The sequence below is a fragment of the Syngnathoides biaculeatus genome, chromosome 5 (assembly GCF_019802595.1).
Source record: "Syngnathoides biaculeatus isolate LvHL_M chromosome 5, ASM1980259v1, whole genome shotgun sequence".
Taxonomy (NCBI): domain Eukaryota; kingdom Metazoa; phylum Chordata; class Actinopteri; order Syngnathiformes; family Syngnathidae; genus Syngnathoides; species Syngnathoides biaculeatus.
Window position 1 is genome coordinate 30,576,358 of NC_084644.1, and position 21,138 is coordinate 30,597,495.

General features: G+C 41.4%; 1 protein-coding gene across 1 annotated transcript; it reads right to left on the reverse strand.

Annotated features, from left to right (window-relative positions):
• Positions 1-137: 137 nt before the first annotated feature.
• ceacam1 (CEA cell adhesion molecule 1) lies at positions 138-21,031 on the reverse strand. The gene is made up of 11 exons (XM_061821141.1): positions 16,700-21,031; positions 16,332-16,625; positions 13,697-13,978; positions 12,747-13,010; positions 8,917-9,192; positions 7,887-8,138; positions 6,336-6,611; positions 5,344-5,595; positions 2,388-2,672; positions 1,052-1,300; positions 138-954 (listed from the first exon to the last, which is right to left on the reverse strand). Exons 1-11 carry the CDS (start codon positions 16,752-16,754, stop codon positions 866-868), a joined length of 2,574 nt encoding a protein of 857 aa, XP_061677125.1. The 5' UTR covers positions 16,755-21,031; the 3' UTR covers positions 138-865.
• Positions 21,032-21,138: the final 107 nt, after the last annotated feature.

Sequence of the window (21,138 nt, forward strand, 5' to 3'; positions counted from 1 at the left end):
CAGTAAACATTTGATGGAGGTTATTGCTGCGAAAGGAAGCTCAACCATTTGTTAAATCCAAAGCTTCACTTACCTTTCCCTACCCATGTTTTTTTCAATAAAAAATATGAAAACACAGTTGTTGGCGTGGTATTCATTTAAGCAGACTCTTTATTGTTGTGATTTAAATGGTGATAAGATGACCACCAATTTATGCAAAAATATAAGTAATTCCAAAGGGTTCATACTTTTACCTTCCACTGAATCTCCGTGTTCAGGATGCGACATCAGCAACATCTGTGGCTTTCAGATGGATATACCTGATGGTACTACTGAGTCGGTGCCCTCCAATGTCTGGTGTACTGGCCTGTCTCATATCCAACCCATGTTTATGAATGCTGTCTCGGAGACAGTACTGTATTCTACTTTCTCCAAAATATGTAATTAAGAGCAAGCAAATAACTCAATGCAGCAAATTAATTTATAGGCTACCGACACAAAGACAGCATGACGCAAAGGACCAACCAGTCTTACAAGTTTAATTAATTGAGAAATAAATACGACAAATCAATGCATGATAAAATTTGTATACATTTCATACAGTTTGATCTAACGTGACCGTGCAAAAGTGCAAGATTTGATTTTTAGCGAAGTGAAATAATGGAGCCACTTTGAAAAGACTACGTGTATGTTCCAGTGCAGTGAGGGCAATAATCACAACATGCTGACAGTAAAAATGAGAATTAAGAATAGCAGATTGTTACAAATGTTAATGCTTCTTCTGTCTTTTCAAACAACCTAAAATGACTGACTGCAGGACACCTTGCTCTCATGTATGTTTCTGGTGTTTTTTTAACTACAAAATTAAACATGATTTTGGAGGCATTCAGTGAAAGAGAACTGGGATGGAGATGATGAAAACACCTATGATTATAAGGACTTTGTAGGGTGGGCAATGGAGGGCAGAAGCGGAACCTGAAAGATAAGATAATTTGATGGGTGGGGTGGGGGGGGTTAAGGCCATTTTATGGTGACATTACAGTGCCAACCCAAGGAGGAGAGTCGTACTTACCAATGAGGCTAAAGGACTTGGTCTTAGACATAGTGATGTTGGTCACAGGGTTCCTTGCCTTGCACGTGTAGTTGGACTCTAGAAGCGGGATTTGGATCATACTGCCGAAGGCGAAGGCTGACGTAGGCTTGTCATTCATAAACCACTGGTACTCGCTTTCTGGCCGAGAATCGGCAATACAGTTGATGGAAATGGTGAGGTCTTCTTTCGCCAGGTCCGGACCTGAGATCGTCACACTGAGAGGCCCGTCTGCAAGTGGATGAATCCGTGAAAAGAGTTAAAGGCTGCAGTTGTAGCTGAGATAACTACTTTAATGGTACTATTGGGAACTTGCCTTTTGGCTGGCATCGGCATTATTCAACTACACACGGGGTGAAGTTCATTCATTGAATTAATTTTCCTGGGGGGGGGGGGGTCACGGGCGTGCTGGAGCCTATCCTAATTCTGGGCAATAGGCAGGGTTCACCCTAAAACGTTTGCCAGTCAATCACAGGGCACATAAACAACCATTCACACACAATTTCAAACCTATAGGCAATTTATAGTATTCAGTCAACCTACAATGCATGTTTTTGGGATGTAGGAGGAAACCAGAGTACCTGGAAAAAAACCACTCAGGCACAGGGAGAAAATGCAAACACCACACAGGTGAGTCCGATTTGAACCCGGGTCCCAGTTGTCATGGGGTGAAGTGTCTATTACAATTTATGGGAAGTGAAACACTGATCCATCTAATATAATGCCTGCCTTCATTTGGGGCGTGGCTGAGCTGGATCCTATCCCAGCTCTCAGCAAAAGGCTGGACACACCCTCGATTGGTCACCAGTCTGTAAGTTGCAGTGTATTTGCTGTACTATATAACCCGGACAACCATTCATTCACACTCAGATCCACACATACTCAGTGAACATTCAGTGAACTAAAGCATGTTTTTGGAATATGGGCGGGAGCTGGAGTGGAAAACTCCCGCAAGCATGAGGGAAAACATGCAAACTCACTTGACAAAAAGCAGCAGTTTGTCAGACTGAAAAATTCTTCAAAAGAGAGGCTTCAACCCATTATGCCACTCCTAGTTGAAGTTTACTCTTAAACTAAAAGCAAAGAGAATGATGTGGTTCATAGAAAACTACCACTTAGCTTAATGCTATAAACTGCTAAACACCATGTATGTGCTAATAAATAGCGTAGATGTTGCACTGTTCTAACCTTTTAAGAACAATGGCATTCTACATGTGGATGGACAGTACAAAAGACAATTGTATAATACAGGAGCTTACTTCAAAAATTAAAAAAAATCTTAATGCACCACTCTACTTGGTCTTCGTTTGGTACTCACAGTTGACCAGGAGCTCATAGGGGGGACTTTTGTGAAGACTGACAGAATTGTTGGCGACGCATTCATACATTCCGTCGTCTGCGCGCGTCAAGGGTAAGAAGTGAAGCCTGTTGTCTTGTATGGAGTAGTTGGTGTGATTGGCGGTGGACCAGTTTGCTGTGAGGTGCATTCCGTCCTTCATCCACTGGATGGACGTGTAATGCCCGTCCACTTCACAGGTGAGCGTGAAGTTGTCGCCGTCGATTGGAATCGTATTGTTTTTCAACGTCACTGACTTGATGGCCTCTGAAGATGACAATACAGAGTTAGAAAGTACATTTAACTCTCACTATTGGTGAGGGCTAGCGACCGAGAGCTTCCATGAATATTGAATATCAATTGAGTATTTAACCATGAATATATTACAAACTTATCACAAAACAGTTCAGAATTTCAAATTCATTTCAAATAATTTACAGACGATTTGATTTAAAACACGAATGCATCCCATGTGTGAGTGTTGATGCACATGCAGTGAAGTAACTTCCACTAATATCCACGCATCCTTCCATCTGAGGTCAGGTTTGAACAGGGAGGCCCAGACCTGCCTCTCCCCTGCCACTTCGTTCAGCTCTTCTGGTGGGATTCCAAGGTAAGGTGTTCCTAGGGCCACCCAAAGACCTAGTTCCTCCAAGCCATTTCTGAATGTCTCAGCAGGGAGGCGTCCAGAGAGCATCCTAACCAGATATCCGAGCCACCTAATCTTGCTCCTCTAGATTTCTGGAGGTACTGATTTTCATCCCAGCACTTCACGCACTTCACACTTGGCGGTGAACCGTTCCAGCAAGAATCGAAGATCTTGGCTTGATGAAGCCATCAGAACCACATTATTTGAAAAAAGGAGGGATTTATTACTGATGTCACCAAACCAGACCTGTTCAACACCTTGGCTCTGCCTTGAAATTCTGTCCAGGAAGATAATGAACAGAATCGGTGACAAAGGGCAGCCTTAATGGAGTTCAACTCTCACTGGAAACTTATCCAGTGCAATAAATATCAAACTAACACCAGTTGTGCAGAGACTGAACAGCCTGTATTCGGAGGTCCAGTATCCCAAACTCCCCAGAGTAACCCCCACAAGGACTCCTAGAGGAACACAGTCGAAAACCTTCTCTGAGTCCACAAATCTTATGTAGACTGGTTGGGTGAACTTTCAAGGAGGCCCTGCTACCGGTCTACTGTTCCACGACCAGAATGAAAACTACACTGCTCCTCCTAAATATGACGGTCAAATATAACTTTTGACTTGGTGATGGAGCCTCCTCTCCAGAACCCCTGAATAAACCTTACCAGGGAGGCTAACAATTGACATCCATCCCCTACAGATGGAATACATCCTCCTCCTCCGCTGGGCCAAGATAAAAGTTCAAAGAACCTTATTGCCCTTTACATCCACGGGTGGTGTAGGGTTATGCCAGTGGCAATAGCACTCAGGACCAGCTTCACCAAATTTGAGTTGTGTGACATTTTAAGACCTTTGCATGAATGCTCTCAGTGCCAACCACCACAACCACTAGTGATTGTATTTCTCCAAATTTGAAACTCTGCTGTTTGACCAACGTCCGGTCAAGGTAAATCTATCGTCATTTTCAATCGCTATCATAAGCTGTCTGTGAGCTGTACTTTGTCTGGTCCCTCACCTTGGAATGGTTTGCCATGGCTGACTCTACCAGGGGTGAAAAACCCCAGACAACTTCACGTCTCAAATTATTTTTTGCATCGTTTCCCGACTTTAATGTTTAAGATCATAAAATATATGTACATATCAGACAAAGATAACTCAAGTAACATAAAATGCAGTTTTTAGAGGGTGTTTTTATTCATTCACATTTTTTAAGCGCCATTATGTGAAAAGTAATCGCACGCTAGACCGAAAAACAGTTCTGATTTGTCGGACAAATTCCCTTTTGAAGGACTGTTAGAAAAAGCGAAAACGACTCTAAGCGTCAGATAAGCGTCACGGTGGGAAACTGCAAATCTCACGCTGTGTGTGGGATACATCAGTACAACCGAGATATCCTAATAATTAATGATGAAAGAGCATTCTATTTATGCCTATCTACTAAACACACAAATAACCCTGATTCACCAATTCACCACATAATAGCACTAAATTCCCATCCATCCATTTTCTTAGCCGCTTGTCCTCATGAGCATTGCGAGAGTGCTGGAGCCTATCCCAGCTGTCAACGGGCAGGAGGCAGGGTACACCCTGAACTAGTTGCCAGCCAATTGCAGAGCTCATCGAGACAAACAGCTGCACTCACAATCACACCTAGGGGCTTTTTAGAGTCTCCAATGAATGTTGCTTGTTTTTGGGATGTGGGAGGAAACCGGAGTGCCCAGAGAAACCCCACGCAGGCACGGGGAGAACATGCAAACTCCATGCAGGTGGGCCGGGATCGAACCCTGGACCTCAGAACTGTGAGGCCAACACTTTACGGCTAATCCACCGTACCGCCACTAAATCCCCAGCTAACTGGAAATTAGTAATTGAGAGACGAACATCTTGTATGTGGAGAAGTTGGGTTAAGATTACGTTGTTAGTAGAAATTACATGGAGTCTTCACCGCACGTATGTCTGCACTTCTGGTGCATTTGGTTAAAATCCCAATCATGAGGCCATTTATTGGTATTAAATTTGATTGCTTTTAGATGAGTTTGAAATTATATTGATTTGGATCACAGCTTGCAGTATAGTCATGCTTTTAACTATTAATGTAGGCAATGATAAACATTGCAGTCAATTACTTGCAGTTTTACACCAATTTGTAGCAGGGCTTGGTCCATATCACCCGCAAATATCTGAGCTTTATCATGATAAAGAATAAGCACAGCAAGAGATCAGAGCGCTGCAGCAAAGTGTTGCTGTATATATAACTAAAGAAAATATTTTGGAACAGTTGAGGATTCTTACCGAGGACATGGAGCATCAGGACGCTGGTGCTATTCTTTCCTGACAAAGGATTGCGGGCCTTGCATGTGTAGTTTCCACTCATGTTTACCGTCAACGGGGATGACACAAAGAGTGAGCTGTTGGCTACCATCGTGCCGTTGTACCACCAGGTGACATGACTGTCAGGGAGCGACATTGCAGAGCAGCTGAAGTTTACAGACTGTCCCTCCACAGCCATGGATGGACCATAAATCATGGGAGTTTCTGGTCCAACTGCAACAATAAAACACGTAGTTGATTTCTTTTGGTTTTGTAAAATACTGTACCTTGAAGCAACCATATTTTTCATGTGCCTCTGTAGGAGGCAGTAAAGCCATGTGATTTCTTTCCACTTGAATCATAACTTCAGCATAAAAATATGAATATCTGGTATTTATAATGACATACTCTATCTAATAGTGTTGCATTTTTGCACAAAAAGGTGTGCTACTAGTAGTCTCTCTCGCATACATACTGTATTGCAGGAGTGTCAAACTTATTTTTGTCGCAGGCCACATTGCAGTTATGATTTCCCTCAGAGGGCCGTTATGACTGTGAATCCATGAAACTCTTTCACCTCATGATATTTACAGATGAAATTTATGAACTACTTTTGAATCACAAATCAAGCATGATGGGGTTTTCAACTACTTTTCATGTTTGGTAACATAAAAATGCTTGCAACATCTCAACTTTATCATTTATGATATGGCAATTTGAAAGTTTGTTCCAGATTATCACAAAAATCATGGAAGTTGAAATACATGATTTGCCTTTGCGGGCCACATAAAATCATGCAGTGGGCCGGATCTGGGCCCGGACCTTGAGTTTGACACCTGTGCTGTATTCAATACAGTTTTTTATTGTACTGTATACACTATTTACAGTATAATATGAATAGGACACTACACCTCAACATACCAAATATGGTATGTGTCAAAAAATACTGTCTATAATATCCATGTCATACTCACAGTTTACAATGAGCAGGTGAGGAGGGCTTACGATTTGTTGAACCAAATTAAAAGCCCAACAATGGTACAGTCCAGAATCATTACGGTGGAGCTCGTTGAAGGTGACGGTCCGGTTATCCGCGGACATCATGATCCTGTCGTCCGTGATTAAAGGCGTTCCATTTACTCGCCATGCAACTTGGTCAACAGGCCCTGACACGTTGCACATCATCATGAAGGAATATCCTTCCACGGGAGGATGCACAGGCAACTGTATGTGTACATATTTGATTTCATCTGGTGGGGGGGGGGGGGGGAATAGGGTTTGTTTTCAGAGGTGGAAAAAGGACTGAATTTAAATAGAAGTACAGATGCTTGTATAAATAAATAATTATTAAATGACGAAGAAAAATGCCCAACACTTTTATGAATGTTCATATCCATGAACTGGAATCCAACCATTTACTGCCCCAGACATATGAATTTGACAAGTCTGTTTTTTTAATTGGTAGGTGTGGAAGTGGGTGGGAGAGACTATAAAATTCAACCTTTTAAATAAATGGAATGACTACAACATTCCTGTAAATGGTGGTGTTGTACTGCTTTGGATTTGAGATCTGTACAGTTTTTGAGTCGAGGATTAAAATTAGGTGGTGAATCTTGCCTTGTGACAATTATGAGGCATAGAAATGCCAACACATTGGAAGTCAGGCATGTTTAGGCACTTCCCACTCGAACAAGAGAACGTTTTTTATATGGATGGTATAAAAATCGTATGTGTCACGGTAAGTAGTAAAATGTGTTTTTCACAATCATGAGAAAAGATAAAGCTGTTCAAGACATGAATGACGAATGCCATATAAAAATAAAATAATTGACACTCAACTTGGGCTATTTACTGAGTCAATATTGGTCACGTAACGTTTCTTCGCTGTATACAGTTCCTGTTAAATTATTTTGGCATCAAAAGCTCCCTCACAGTCTTTTTCTCAGAAAACAGTTTTTGGTTAAACCAACATGTGATTTTGCTGATTTCTAAAGGACAGAAAAGGTAGAATTTGAACTTTTTTTCTGGTGAAACCAGTGTGTACTCTCTTTTGGTTGGTTCAGTACTTCTATTGTCATAAAATGTTCTATGGGTCACGAAATGGTAAAAGTGCTCTCAAACGACGCAATATGGGGAAATCTGATTTCAAAATGGCAGCTTATATTTATCAATCAAGCACTCAACCTGACTTCTTTCCATTTACAATTTTTTTACTTCATGTTATTAAAAAAAATTGAACAACCCTATTTTTCCACAATATAAGAAGTAGAAAGTACTGTATGATTGGATTATGATGAGTACTTCTTTTAGAAATGTTGGGCGCAAAAGATTATTAGAATCAATACCCGTTTTGCCCTCACTAGCCGCTAATGTTTTGGTTAGCAATAGAATTCTGTGTTTAACTGTGGATTAATAACGTACCCTGTAAATAAATGAGACATGACATTTTTCAGAGGCCACTACTTGAGGAAATACAGTGCCCCCCCCCAAAAAAAAAAAAAAAAAAAACAAGTCCATCCATTTACCCAAAACAGTGAGCATGTGGTCTGCTGTGCTGTTTCTCCCAGTGATATTGTTGAAGGCCATGCAGGTGTACGTCCCGCTCATGTTGAATGCTAATGGTCCTGCCAGGTACTCGGAGGTGTTGGCCACTTCCGTTTCATTGAAGTGCCAGCTGTACACGCTCGGAGGATGGGAGAGGCTGGTGCAATTGAGGAGCACCTGGTTTCCAATCAAGGCCACCGAGGGTGCCATGATCTCCGGTGTTTTTGGACCGTCTTTGAAAACAAGCAACATAAGTGTTACATAAAGGATAAGATTACTTTTGATGAATACAACATGGTTGGGGTTACTAACTTCCGATATCGAATAAGTATATTTCTTGTTCATGTCTTCTCCATGGAAAACCCTTGGAGTATTTATTTCATCTTCATGAACCTCAAAATGGTAATGAGGCAAAGCTTCGAATTGATACGTCATTATTCTTGGGACAGTATTTTTGAGGGAGAAGTATCACCATCTGTCACGACGCTGTGTCGATACACCGGTCTTATCGTCATCTGTTAGCATATAGCATCAGTACACCAACTGATACAATCACCATTGAAGGTACCAGTGTATCATGGTGTGGCACTGATACACCAGTGGTATTGTCATCAGTCATGATACAGATCGATACCCCGAACGTCTGTCACAATAAAACATTGCTACACCGCAGGTCTTAGTCACAAGTTGTACATCGTGTGTCACAAAACTTTGCATCGATAAACTAACTCACGTCATTTGTCATGACACAGCCTTGATGCACTTGTAGTACTGTGATCTTTCATGCTAGATTATTGATACACTAGTGTATTGTAGTCCAAGACAATTAAGAACGACAACTATAAAGAGGTGACATTCATTTGTGGCCTTCTTATGTCAGGTAACCAGTGGAGTTCCAGAAGTTGTTTTTTTTTTTTTGCCTCATCAAAGTTATCATACATAAAGAAATTCTGCATATATATATATATATATATATATATATATATATATATAACAAATGCTTTGACTTACAGTAGACTTCCAGGTTATAGGGACTGCTGGTCACGTTGCTCACTGCGTTAAAAGCCCGACACTTATAGTGACCAGCATCGGAGGGCTGGACTGGGTTTAAAGTCAGTGTTCGGTTCTCCGCATCAAATACTGTGGTGTTGTCAGCGGACACCAGGTGGCCGTTCATCCACCACTGGATGATGTCCACCTCTCCGTTCACGTGACAGTTGAGGGTGAAGGGCTCCTGAGCCATCGCCACTCCTCCCGTGTGGTTCACCGTCACGGCCGTAATCGGCGCTGTGGGACAGGTACATCTTTATTGTAAAGCATCACTGCAAAAAGATTTTACGTCATTGGTTTCACTTTCAAAACGTATGACATTGACTTTTTGTCTTTAGCCTGAAAACTACTCCTGCACGTAGACCTGCATAGATTACCAAGTCTTGTTTGGGATAGAACCAACATGTGACTTGCTGTGCTGTGCACGCATCAGAGGCAAGTGGTGGGAGCATTTAGACCCTTATCTGCCGGCCTAAACCTCATCAAAAACACTGACCTACTTTTCCGATTTAAAAACTTCATAAAATGTTATCATTATTAACTGTCTCTTGTATTAATTTCATAGTGACTTAGAATGACAGTGACAAAGAGAGATAGAAAGAGAGAGAAAGGGAGAGAGTTCTGTAACCTACTGCAAGGTGTTTTCTCAAGTTAGACTTGTGCTAAAACAGGGGTGCCAACACTTGTTTTTGACCCAAGATCTGCTTTTCAAGCAACAAGCATCTCCCGATATTCCTCGGGGGTGGGGTGGGGTGGGTGGGTGGTGCCTGTGTGTATCGTCGGCGCAATGTACATGTGTGTGTGTGTGTGGCCAGGGGTTGGGGGATAACCGCATCAAGGTGCAGCTACTGCGGTGAAAAAAGCAAGACAGATGGTTAATAGGAAACCAGCTTGCTCGAACCTGCCTTTACGTACACATGCGCATTGACATGTCAGAAGAGGCCAATATTGATCAAAAGTAATGTCAATCAATATACCCGCATGATCAACGGATTGGCCACCCCTAAATTGACCCCTCCGTACAGGGCACTTAACCACGCCTCCTGAAGTGACGTCACGCCACGTGCGCTGACGTCAGACAAACAATTAGGAAAAATATTGGCGCAGCAAGAAAGGAATAGAGCGAAACTGTCCGATTTACCGGCTGATTTCTCACTCGCATTCTTAGCTAACAGTGAAATATTGTTGAAAAGGATACAACAGGGCTTCAAGTATTTCAGAGAGCGGTATTTCAATGGTATTTCCATGCATATCGACGGAGAAACCATTGATATTAGTGCGAGATCTTTCCAGAGTCAGGGGAAGACCGAGAAGCCACATAATATAATATATTATAACCCAAAGACGAATTCGTCATTGACAGTTTTCCTATTTTTGTGTTACATATCACACTTGTGTGCAGAATCTGTATGTGTATCTGTATAGCCGTTTGTGAACCACCGTATGAAGGAAAAGAAGGCGAGGCTTGATTTACGAGTTGTTTCTCTCGTTTTCTTTGTGTAACGTCACGCGCTCCCCTCAATAATTATTCTTGAATTAGTGCCGAACCTACGCAAGTCCCGACCGAGTACGACAATCACTACTTTAGTGTCCTCAAACATTCTTCCTTCAGTCTTGGTGTCTCGGTGCACATCGAAGGCTTTTAGGACTGCTAGTCCGGTTTAGCTTAGCTAATTGTCTGCGAACAATGGGACACGTTTGTGCAGTCAGATCATCGCAAAATATCGCTCAACACAGATCAAGTGTGACAATCATTCACACGTAGCTATATTATGCAAGCAAAGAACTGCTAATTCATTTACATGAGACATGTCGTGACTACACCTCTTAACCATATGTATTGTTAAAGAACCCAAATACGCGATAAAACGCCAACAGAAGCTATACTGGACCATCCAGCCAGCGTTATCCGAGATTTGAGTCCGAGATTATGCAGATCTCTGGCCTCTGATTGGTCAGTGACGCGGATTGCGCAACATTCACGGAGGGGTCAATTAAGCGACAAGATGGATGACCTCTCTCTTTTTTGTGTGTGTGTGTGTGGGGGGGGTTGTTATGTGGTCGGGTTTGACCATAACTACCTCAGAGATCACGATCAAACCATTGGGCACATTTAAGCACTCTCTGACCAAGCTTTGAGTCTGTGGCAGATTTTTTTTCCCTTTAAATGTGTCACTTTGATTGGCCCATGAAGGATTTGATTTTACTGCCTTGTGCTGTCTAATTAGTGAATTGAAGTCAAATGACGTGAGTGATCCCGTTGGATTGGTGAAATGGCACGTGTCGTGGAAGTTGATGATGACGTTTCAAAATAGATCGTGCATGGACTAAACATAGCACGTCACTACCCACCACTGTCCATAAATAATACGCAGATAATATGAGTGGTGAGCGAAGGCCCATGTCCAAAATGTACCACTAGCTGATGGTAGGCAGTATTATCAAACTGAAAGAACAATTTATGGATGCATTATATTGCAACAATCCATCCAGTTTGTCCCACCTATCCTGTTGAGGATCAGACTATACTACTGATTGGTCATCAGTCAATTGTAAGGAATACTGGATGTAAACAGCGACCCAGCCATCCATTTCCTATTGCTTATTGGCGTAATGGGTCACTAGTAACTGTAGCCTATACCACCTGATGCAAAAGGCAGACTACAGTCTCCAGTCAATCTCGTGGCACATAAACTAACAGCCCTAGATCCAATCCATTTTCAAATTCTTATCCTGATTAAGATCATGGTAAAATTGGAGTTTATTCCAACTGATATGATCAAAGCAACCAGTCAAATTGTAAAACACATACTATATCGGCAAAAAACCATCCATTCGGCAATCCATTTACCAATGCTTAACCAGTTCAGAGTCGTAGAAAAGCGGAAAGTTATCCCAGCCAAATGTGGGTGACAGGAAAATGACCCTCTGCATTACCCGACCATCCAACCATTTATGCATCCATTTTATATACCGCATGTCCTCATTTGGGCCATGGGTAACTGGAGCCTATCCCATCTGACTGTGGGTGAAAAGCAAATAATACCCGAGATTATTTGCCACCACAAGGAAAATATACACACAAAACTAGCTAGCCGAACTAATTCTATTCAGGGTCATGAAGAAACTCAAGCCTATCCCAGCTGACTGTGGTTGAAAGGCAGACCATACCCTGGACTGGTTGACAGCCGATCACAGTGCCTTTATGAGTAGAAAACCATTTATCATTTTTTTTCCCCGATTATCCTGTTCATGGTCAGAGAAAATTGGACTCCACAGAAACAGACAACCAACCTCTTTTCAACTGCTTATCCTAGATAACAAGCTAACAGACAACACCCCTGATTGACCCCATTCAACCCTAGACCATTTATAGTTGTAGAAACACCATACATTTATCAATTTGTTCATAATTATCCTGTGCAGGGTAACAAGGAAGCTGGATCCTATCGCAGCTAATAGTGGTTGAAAGAGACACTGGATTGGTCACAATCAAATGCAGGGCTCATAAAAACCGAGAACCATCCGTCCGTCCGTCCATCCATCCATCATCCATCCATCCATCCATCCATCCATCCATCCATCCATCCATCCATCCATCCATCCATCCATCCATCCATCCATATCCATCCAACCTTTTTTCAACATGTATTCTGTTGAGGGTCACGGGAAATCCGGACCCTATCTTAGCTCACTGCTACACCTCAAACTCGTTGGCAATCATTAGCAGCGCACATACAGACAACCCTCCATTTCTACGACTTATAACAACAAGAAGGCCCAAACCTTACCTATGATCCTGATCATTGCGCTCGCGTTAGTGAACCTGGATGTCACAGAGTTGTGCAGAAGACACTTGTACTCCCCCGTATGGTTCTCAGTGACCATTGGTAGTTCAAGTTCCACCCCAGAGTGGTTGAGGTTCATCCCGTCCAACATCCACTGGATCGCCGCCGGGGGCTTGGACTCAGCCCCGCATGATAGGGTGATGTTTGATCCCGTGATGTGGGTGTGTAAAGGGGGCACCACTGAGACGGCAGCAGCTGTGGGTCCATCTGGGGAAATGAGACGAATGGTCACAGTGAAAAATCCAAGACCTGGAAAATGGGACTGGACAGAAGCTAATAAGCTGCTGATACATTAGGTGCAGAGGATATGTTCCAGAATCACCAGCATTGGTGCAGAAAATCTGTGATTATAAAGACCGTATAAAAAAAGGTTTTGCCCCTCCCACATTCTTTAAATGGGAACTAAACCCCCTTTTTTTGCAACAAAACATTGCAGTACACGTCAGCATGAGTCAAAGCATGTTAGTAAAAATTAAATGGAATAATTTATCAATGTATGAGCAGCGCTATTTTGAGATAAAACCTCATTATTTGGGGTTTGAAAGTCTCAAAGTGACCTCACGTGGCTGATTAAACTGAATGAAAAGTATTGCTGTGACTTTTGAGAGCCCACTCTAAACTTATGGCTCACTGGCACCACTTGAGTGGCCAAGCCCTGTGTCCAAAGCAGCTACCAGCTAGTCACAAGTCAATAATGCCAGCGACTGATGAGTGATGAAAACAGAACTTATGCACTGACGTTGGGGGTGTCAGGTGTTGGGTGTCACTGGAAATCTCGTTTGTTGGCCTAATGCGAATTAAGGAAAATACGTGGGGAAATCTTCAAGTACCTCCCATTAGCCTCAGGTAAAATTTGTTGTGAATCCAATCCTATGACAAGAGTCCTAACTCACAGCTGATGTTGAATTGTACAGACGAACTGATTTCCTGGCTGATGCCATTCGTCACGTTACACTTGAAGGGGCCCTCGTCGTAGCGCTTCACTTTGGCGATGGTGAGCTGGGAACCGTCGTCGCTGATGTGGACATATCCGCCGGCCATCACCTCGGCGGTGTCGTTGAGCCACGTGAAAGATAGGGAAGTGCCAGTGACCACTGTGCAGGTGACCGTTACCGTGTCATTAAACTCCACAAGGTCTGTGGCGTTTGCCATAATGTTCACGCCTGAAATTAGCTCTGTGGAGAAAGAATAGCCAACATTAAACAGACATTGAAAAACTGAGAGAACAAGGATATATATTTTTTTAAATTTGTCTGAGAATTTTTGACCACCAGGACCAGATGTTTTTTTTTTTTTTCTGATGGCACGAGCCAACATTTATCATATTCCTACTTCTGGGTCTGCAAAAATGAAAATTGCATTGAAAGTGCCATGCTCAAAATAATGGCAGTGTAGAGTTCAATTGATCTTCTTCTTCTTTTCCTTTCGGCTTGTCCCATTAGAGGTCGCCACAGCGTGTCTTCTTTTTCCATCTAAGCCTATCTCCTGCATCATCCTCTCTAACCCCAACTGCCCTCATATCTTCCCACACAACATCCATCAACCTTTTCTTTGGTCTTCCTCTCGCTCTTTTGCCTGTCAGCTCCATCCTCAGCACCCTTCTACCAATATACTCACTGTCTCGCCTCTGAACATGTCCAAACCATCTAAGTCTGCTCTCTCTAACCTTGTCTCCAAAACATCCAACTTTGGCTGTCCCTCAAATGAGCTCATTTCTAATCCCATCCAACCTGCTCACTCTGAGCGAGAACCTCAACATCTTCATTTCTGACACTTTCAGTTCAATTAACGACGTCATTCCAAAAACAGGTGTCTATAAGGCCGTTTTTTTTATTATTAAGAATGAAGCCAGCATTTCCCTCAGAAATTGGGTAATGTGAGAGATTGTTCAGAGGAACAGCATCCTTTGATTAAAAGATAGGAGAAGGGAAAAGGAACCAAAAAAAGCTGAAAATGGGTGCTTGAATAAAATGATCTCCAATCCTTTAAAATTGAATTCAAAACCATGATATGGAAGAAAATGAGAGACTATCATTCAAATTGATCAAAGAAGATCATGAATGTCAACAACTCAGAGAGCGATCACCAACAGGGTGGTCAAAGATGGTCTGAAGTTACAAAGAACACATCGACTAGCCTTAGGAGAAACGAAGAAACAATTTGTGGACTGATGAAAGTCAGAATGCTCTTTTTCGGTCCAAGGACAACAGACAATTTTTTCAGACAACCCATAAACGCTGAATTCAAGCCACATGATGATTTGAAGAGAGTGAAGCACACAGGTGCGAGCGTTATTACTTATATGGTAATGTTTCTCTCACGATGGTGTCGAGCCTTACAGGTCTTTGTTACAAAGGCATGGATCATGGAGCAGTGTGAATACAGTATGTCAAAATACTGGAAGAGAGCATGCTGCTTCATGCTGGAGAAAAAAATGTCCTTGAAATGCGTGTTTCATTAAGACAACGACCCCGAATAGATTAGAAAGCGTACCTGAATACTGGATCTTCATGTGAGACAAAACTTGTGGGGTGACATGAAAAAGGCTATTTCTGTGGCTCAAGTAATAAATGCACTGGAATGTTGTAAACTAATCTCGGCCAGGAATCGTTATTCATAGGTGCGAGAAGTTAGTTGACCCATCCCAACATTTTTTTTTACACCTATAAACATTAAATGAACAACTGAGGGATGAATTCCTCCTTTGTCCACTTTTTAAAATTCAATTACTTTCAGAAAATCTATAGATTTCCCTCCTTCTTATAAAATGATGTATTTCATATTCTGTGGTGACCGTCATAAATGTATGTAATAGGACATTACAAAAATGTTTTATAATAGGTTATGTTGGCCTAGTTTTTATAGCAGTTTACCTCATTTGTTGACACAAGGAATGCATTTTTTAAATTGTTTGAATTGTAACAACTGTAATTTGTTATGTGATATCGCGTTGAAAGCTATAAATTGCGACAATCTATCAGGCTCTGAATGTGTAGGCTGAATCTTGATCTGTGATTGCTTGAGAAATGAGAAAGCCAAGAATTGGGAGAAAGCAAAACAGCCTGTAGATATTTGGAAGATACTGGAGTCCCTAAATAAATAAATAAAACATTTATTCGAAAAACAAAATGGCTCACTATGTTGAAAACGCTGATTATCATCTTTGAACATTGAAAGATTCGTCAAGTCATGCATCTGTTTATTTTACTCATGCCTAAGTGAGGTTGAAGCTCATGAATACTAATTCAAAGTCAAGTCGAATCTTTCAAGTGATTGAAGTACCCCACTTCTGCTGAACTGGTTGTCAGTGAGTCACAGACGCTGAGCACCATCCATCCTTCCATCCGTCGATTTTCTGCTGTTTATCCTGATTATGGTCGCGAGGAAGCTTATCTCAGGTGTCAACACAGTCTTGGCCAATTATATCTATCACTAGTCATTTAGGGCACATAAAGTCATATGACCATCCATCCATTTTCTGCTCCTTATCCTGGTAAATAGAGTTGCTCTCTTCAAAATGCTTCTTACCTCGAACAGACAGCACTAACTGGGAAGCGGAGGAACCCACGTCCTGCAGCGTGTATGTCCCGGATTCTGCTAGGCTGAGCGACATCACGGTCAACGCTGAGGTGGTGGAATTGAACAACACCCTGCCCGTCCAGTTGGCGGCAATGACCTCTCCTCCGGGGAATATGATGACGACCAGCTGGTTGTTAAAGAGCCACGCGCCCGTGGTGACTTGGTTCTTGCTGAAAAGGGTAACGTTCTTCCCCACGGGTATTGGGTTCTCCGAGGCTTGTATAGCCTGAGCCCGCACATGCTCTGAATGACAGAGAACAGTCGATCTACAGAAGTGCTTCGTATCATTAGAATTAAAGAGATCGTATGAATCTTACCTGTTGTGCAGAATAGCATCGATATGACGACGAGACACACTAAGTGAGGCTCCATGGTGCGTTCCCTTGATCCTTCTCAGCTAAACTTACTCAAAGCCGAGAATGACAACTGATCCCACTTGGTCTCTTGATGGCAAATATTTGCCGTGCACAACTTTCTGTTGATGCAAATGCTTAGCACAACCACAAAACCACCACACCCTGTTTTGCCCTGATCCTTGCGGAGCTGCACCAAGGGAGTGTCCATTTACTGTAAACCTCTTTTCTTGTCCGGCAACTTTCCATGGTCCCACTGCCAGAGGAGGAACCAGCATTGATGCTTTCCGTTCAACCTCAACCTAACGTAAGGACCTTTGAGCTCAAGCAACACTTTGCAAGCTGTTGAATAAACAAATTTTGTTGTGTCATAAATTGTTTCACATTTTGCCATTTCCACATGCTCTTACTTCTGGAAACACAAAATCTATATATTTTTTTGCTAGCATTCAATACTTTGGTGTTTGTCTCAGAATACTTTGATTGTAGAACTCTAAAGTTTTCTTTTTTAATGAGTTCTTTGAAGAGGAAACCTTCCCCCCTCATCCCATTTCAATTTCATAGTCATATGTAGGCCAGGCAAGATTATGACAAAATGTGAATCTACAGTATGAAATACTGTGCTGTGATACGAGTTGAAATCATTCTATGACCACACTCGTAACTCAAACCTTTCTCCCTTCAAATTAAATGAAATCGCCATAATCACCTCCAGCCTCTTCAAATAGCCCAGCAAAATATTTTGTAATGCCTATTTTGCACTCTCTATTATTGCATAAAACATATAGTCATGACAGAAAAAAAATTGAAAAGTTATATACATAGAGTGACTAATTGACTAATTCATTGCAACTCCTGGATTGTGCAGTATTGTCGATCCACGTGTTGCTGTAAAGTCTGAATTGAAATATACATTGGTTAAAGTGTTATAGAGCTCGTGCACGTGACGTCACCATTTTCACGGCACCATACTGATGGTCAAACAGAGCTACTCGACATTGTGGGAGACATTGAACCTGGGGAGAATATTTACAATGCCGGAGACCTGTTGTGCTGTTGGTCGTCACAACAGATGAGACAGATATTCAAAGAGATCATTCTATGGAATACAAGCTGAAAAGACCAGAAAAGATGGATGAGTTAAACGTGATGAATGGTGCCCAACCAAAATACACATATGCCTGTCCTCCGTCCTCTTTTTTTCCTTCTCAATCATAGTTAGTGAATGCGAGTTTGTGTAAAACCAGGGGGCATTTATTTAAATATTGATATTTGTATTGAATGCTAGCTGAAAAGATCGATGGATTCCGGCAAAGGTTAATGTGTGGCTGAACACGCTTCCACGTTCATGAGCCGTCAACCCGTCACTACATGGGATTTATTACTGACTGAAAAAAAGATCCAGAAATGAAGTATTTGTATGCGTCCAGACTTTTATACACTTTCAAACTTTTCCGTGTAAATCACAACGACTTACTCACCAGGAACATGTGTAGATCCAGTTGTCCAAGACAAGCAGAAGCAAATTAAAAGTCCAATTTCTTTTAAATTCAAATTCAAATCGGCGAAAACATCAACTTCGGCATTAAATACACGTCCTCTATGCCGAGTTTATCTAATTCTTCCACATACCTTTGTTTATTTTCACCTTCTAAATGTCTAACGGTATCAGACAAGATTCTGGGCGTTGTGCTATAAGACATTTTCGTGTCGTCTCCAACCGACTTAGCATTGAACAATGCTTTGTTAGACCAGCAATATGGCGACGTAAACAAAAGTCACGTGATTTTATGACATTGGTGCACGAGCTCTATACCACCACAACTACTGATTCTATTCCTTAGCATGTCTGGAATTTTGCAGTGTGACCGCTTAGTTAGCAAAAGGCAAAGTTGTTAAAGTCAAAGTGGAGGAAAAAAAAAATCAGATGAACGGTGGCTTGTATCTCGAAAAGCTTGTATCTCAAGGCAGCATAATATTTTTTTCCATCTATCCACTCCCAGTAGCAGTTATCTTCAATTTATTGTATAATCCCATCATTTGCTAGTTTGAACCCTACTATCCATTTATTTCCTGGAGCACAATTTGAGTTTAAGCCACATTGCCTCAAACGTTGAATAAACAATAATAATTAAAAAAAAGTTGTGTACCGAAGAGTTTGACGCCAGTTTTCGCAAGGCAAACTGAAAAAATAAGACATTATGCTAACAGTCAATATGTTGATCTTTAACAAAGATACAACTTTGTAGAACCGGTTGATGAGACACGGTAATTAAAATTTGTTTTTTGACGTGTTCAGCGGTGGGGAAACTGGTGAGCACATCGGCCTCAAAATTCAGAGGTCGCACGTTCAAATCCAGGCTCCGGGCTGGCTGCGTGGATTTTCTCCAGGTACTCTAGTTTCCACCCACGTTCCAAAAATATGCACGAGAGGTTAATTGAAGACTTAATTGTCCGTGTGAATGTGAAAGGAAATGGTTATGCTTTGTTGGCGATCACTTAACTCATAAAACAGTCTACGTACTAGGGTGCTGGATCGTCTTACTAGTGACAACAAGGAGTACATAGACCTAAAGCCACTAAAATGACACCAAAAACAAAGACAAAATACATTTATATACAGTCACACAGTAACTGAAGATCATTGGTCATCACTTATACAGATACAAATGATTTGAATCACTTTGCAATTTTAATTTATTATGATTGAAAGTAATAGCGCTAAATTGTGTTAGTGAGTTACACAGTAGTGCACAGGCGGCGTGGGGGCTTCTTCTGCTTTGTGGCATTTGAAACTGAAGCGAAAGCGTTTGGTGTTTACTCTTGATCCACCCTCACCTGTTCGCCATGTTTGTGGTTGCGTCAAACACTTTCGGTGCACTTTCAATAGCCCGTGTCAAGCGGATAGATATTTTATGATTGCGAGCTCTTTACATCACATGAAAAGAAGGCAAACATTATACTAGAATAGGTCAACATTACGATACTGGGTGAAATACTATATGTTGGCGATTTCAATCAAGAGGCGTCTAATGTGTTTTTCTGAGGGTAACGTATAGAAAAACTTCATACTTAGTTGAAGAACACAGTTTAACTAATACAATAGAGAAGGTAAGGTTATGCACGTATATTGTTCATAAATATGAGTATATATTTTCGTATTTTGGAAAAACACATCTCTCTGTAAAAGGCGATAGGCAAAATAAGACCCAAAAAGTTTGTAATTTTCTATCTGATCATTAATGTGAAATGCTTCCCCAAATTGGACCTGGACACTGAAAAAAATGGGTGCAAACAATCGTAATGACGTGCTTCTTGCTTTTTTTTTTTTTTTGAAAATGGCTAAATTAACAAATCTAAGGAAAGCCACAAAATCTGTAAAACGAAGTACCCAGAAAAAGTATTAAAGTCATATAAATCTCCAAAATGTAAATTCCCCATATTTTTTGCTGCCATACATAAACTTTAAATCAATTTCTTGCTAAAAGACAAAAGAAATGGAGTTAGCCCACTTTGGTTCTCAATGGTAGCTTATGTCAAATTGTATTTGTAGTCGTTTGGGCACCCCTCACGTCAGACATTTGCGGTCCTATGGGACAAAATACGGAACATGTGTACACCATGTGTTGTTCATAGGGGGCTGCCAGCATCTGTGAAAATACAAGCAGTCATTGTTTTAGTAAAGTATCATGCTCCATGCGACTCATCTCATAGTACACTACTGTAGTGTCTTTGCCAGCTACTTGACACCCCTGGGATTAACTCTCTTTAAAGTGTCTCAACCATTTTTGACCAAAAAAAAAAAAGACAGACAGTGAGGGAAGGGGGTGTATGATCACAATGTATAAAACAATACTTTAAATGTAGGAATGTGCACCACAGCTTTGGAATCACTGTAGTAGATTGGATAGCTCCCCCTAATGTGTCTGTTGAGGTCACATGAGGACAAACCTTTTACATTCAAAACAATATGCTGTTAAAACACGTACACTTTATATACGATCCCCTCCAAAAGTATTGGAACGACAAGGTCAGTTGTACACTTAAGACATTTGAGCTTTAGATCAAAAGAAAGCTATGAGACAAAAAAATCACAAATTCAACTTTCATTTCAGGGGATTTACATTTAGTTGTGTTAAGGAACATAAGCCAGAGCAGCTTTTTGTTTGAAGCTACCTACTTTTCAAGTGAGTAAAAGTATTGGAACACACATTAGTAAATTAACACTTAATATTTGATGTCATAACCCTGACTAGCAATAACTACATCAAACCTGCGACCCATGACTCCGCCAGACCGTTGCAGAAACAAACAAGAACTGAAAGAGGCTGCAGTGAAAGGCCTGGAAAAGCATTTCAAAGGTTCAAAGACAAAAAAAAAGACAAAGGGTTCTTTATCCTGAG

Excerpts from the sequence above, each read along its gene's own strand:
- ceacam1 (XM_061821141.1), bottom strand. The coding sequence starts at position 16,754 with ATGGAGCCTCACTTAGTGTGTCTCGTCGTCATATCGATGCTATTCTGC. Across the intron at positions 5,596-6,335 it reads TCACCTGCTCATTGTAAACT|TTGGACCAGAAACTCCCATG; the intron begins GTGAGTATGACA and ends TTATTGTTGCAG. Across the intron at positions 955-1,051 it reads CAAGTCCTTTAGCCTCATTG|GTTCCGCTTCTGCCCTCCAT; the intron begins GTAAGTACGACT and ends CTTATCTTTCAG.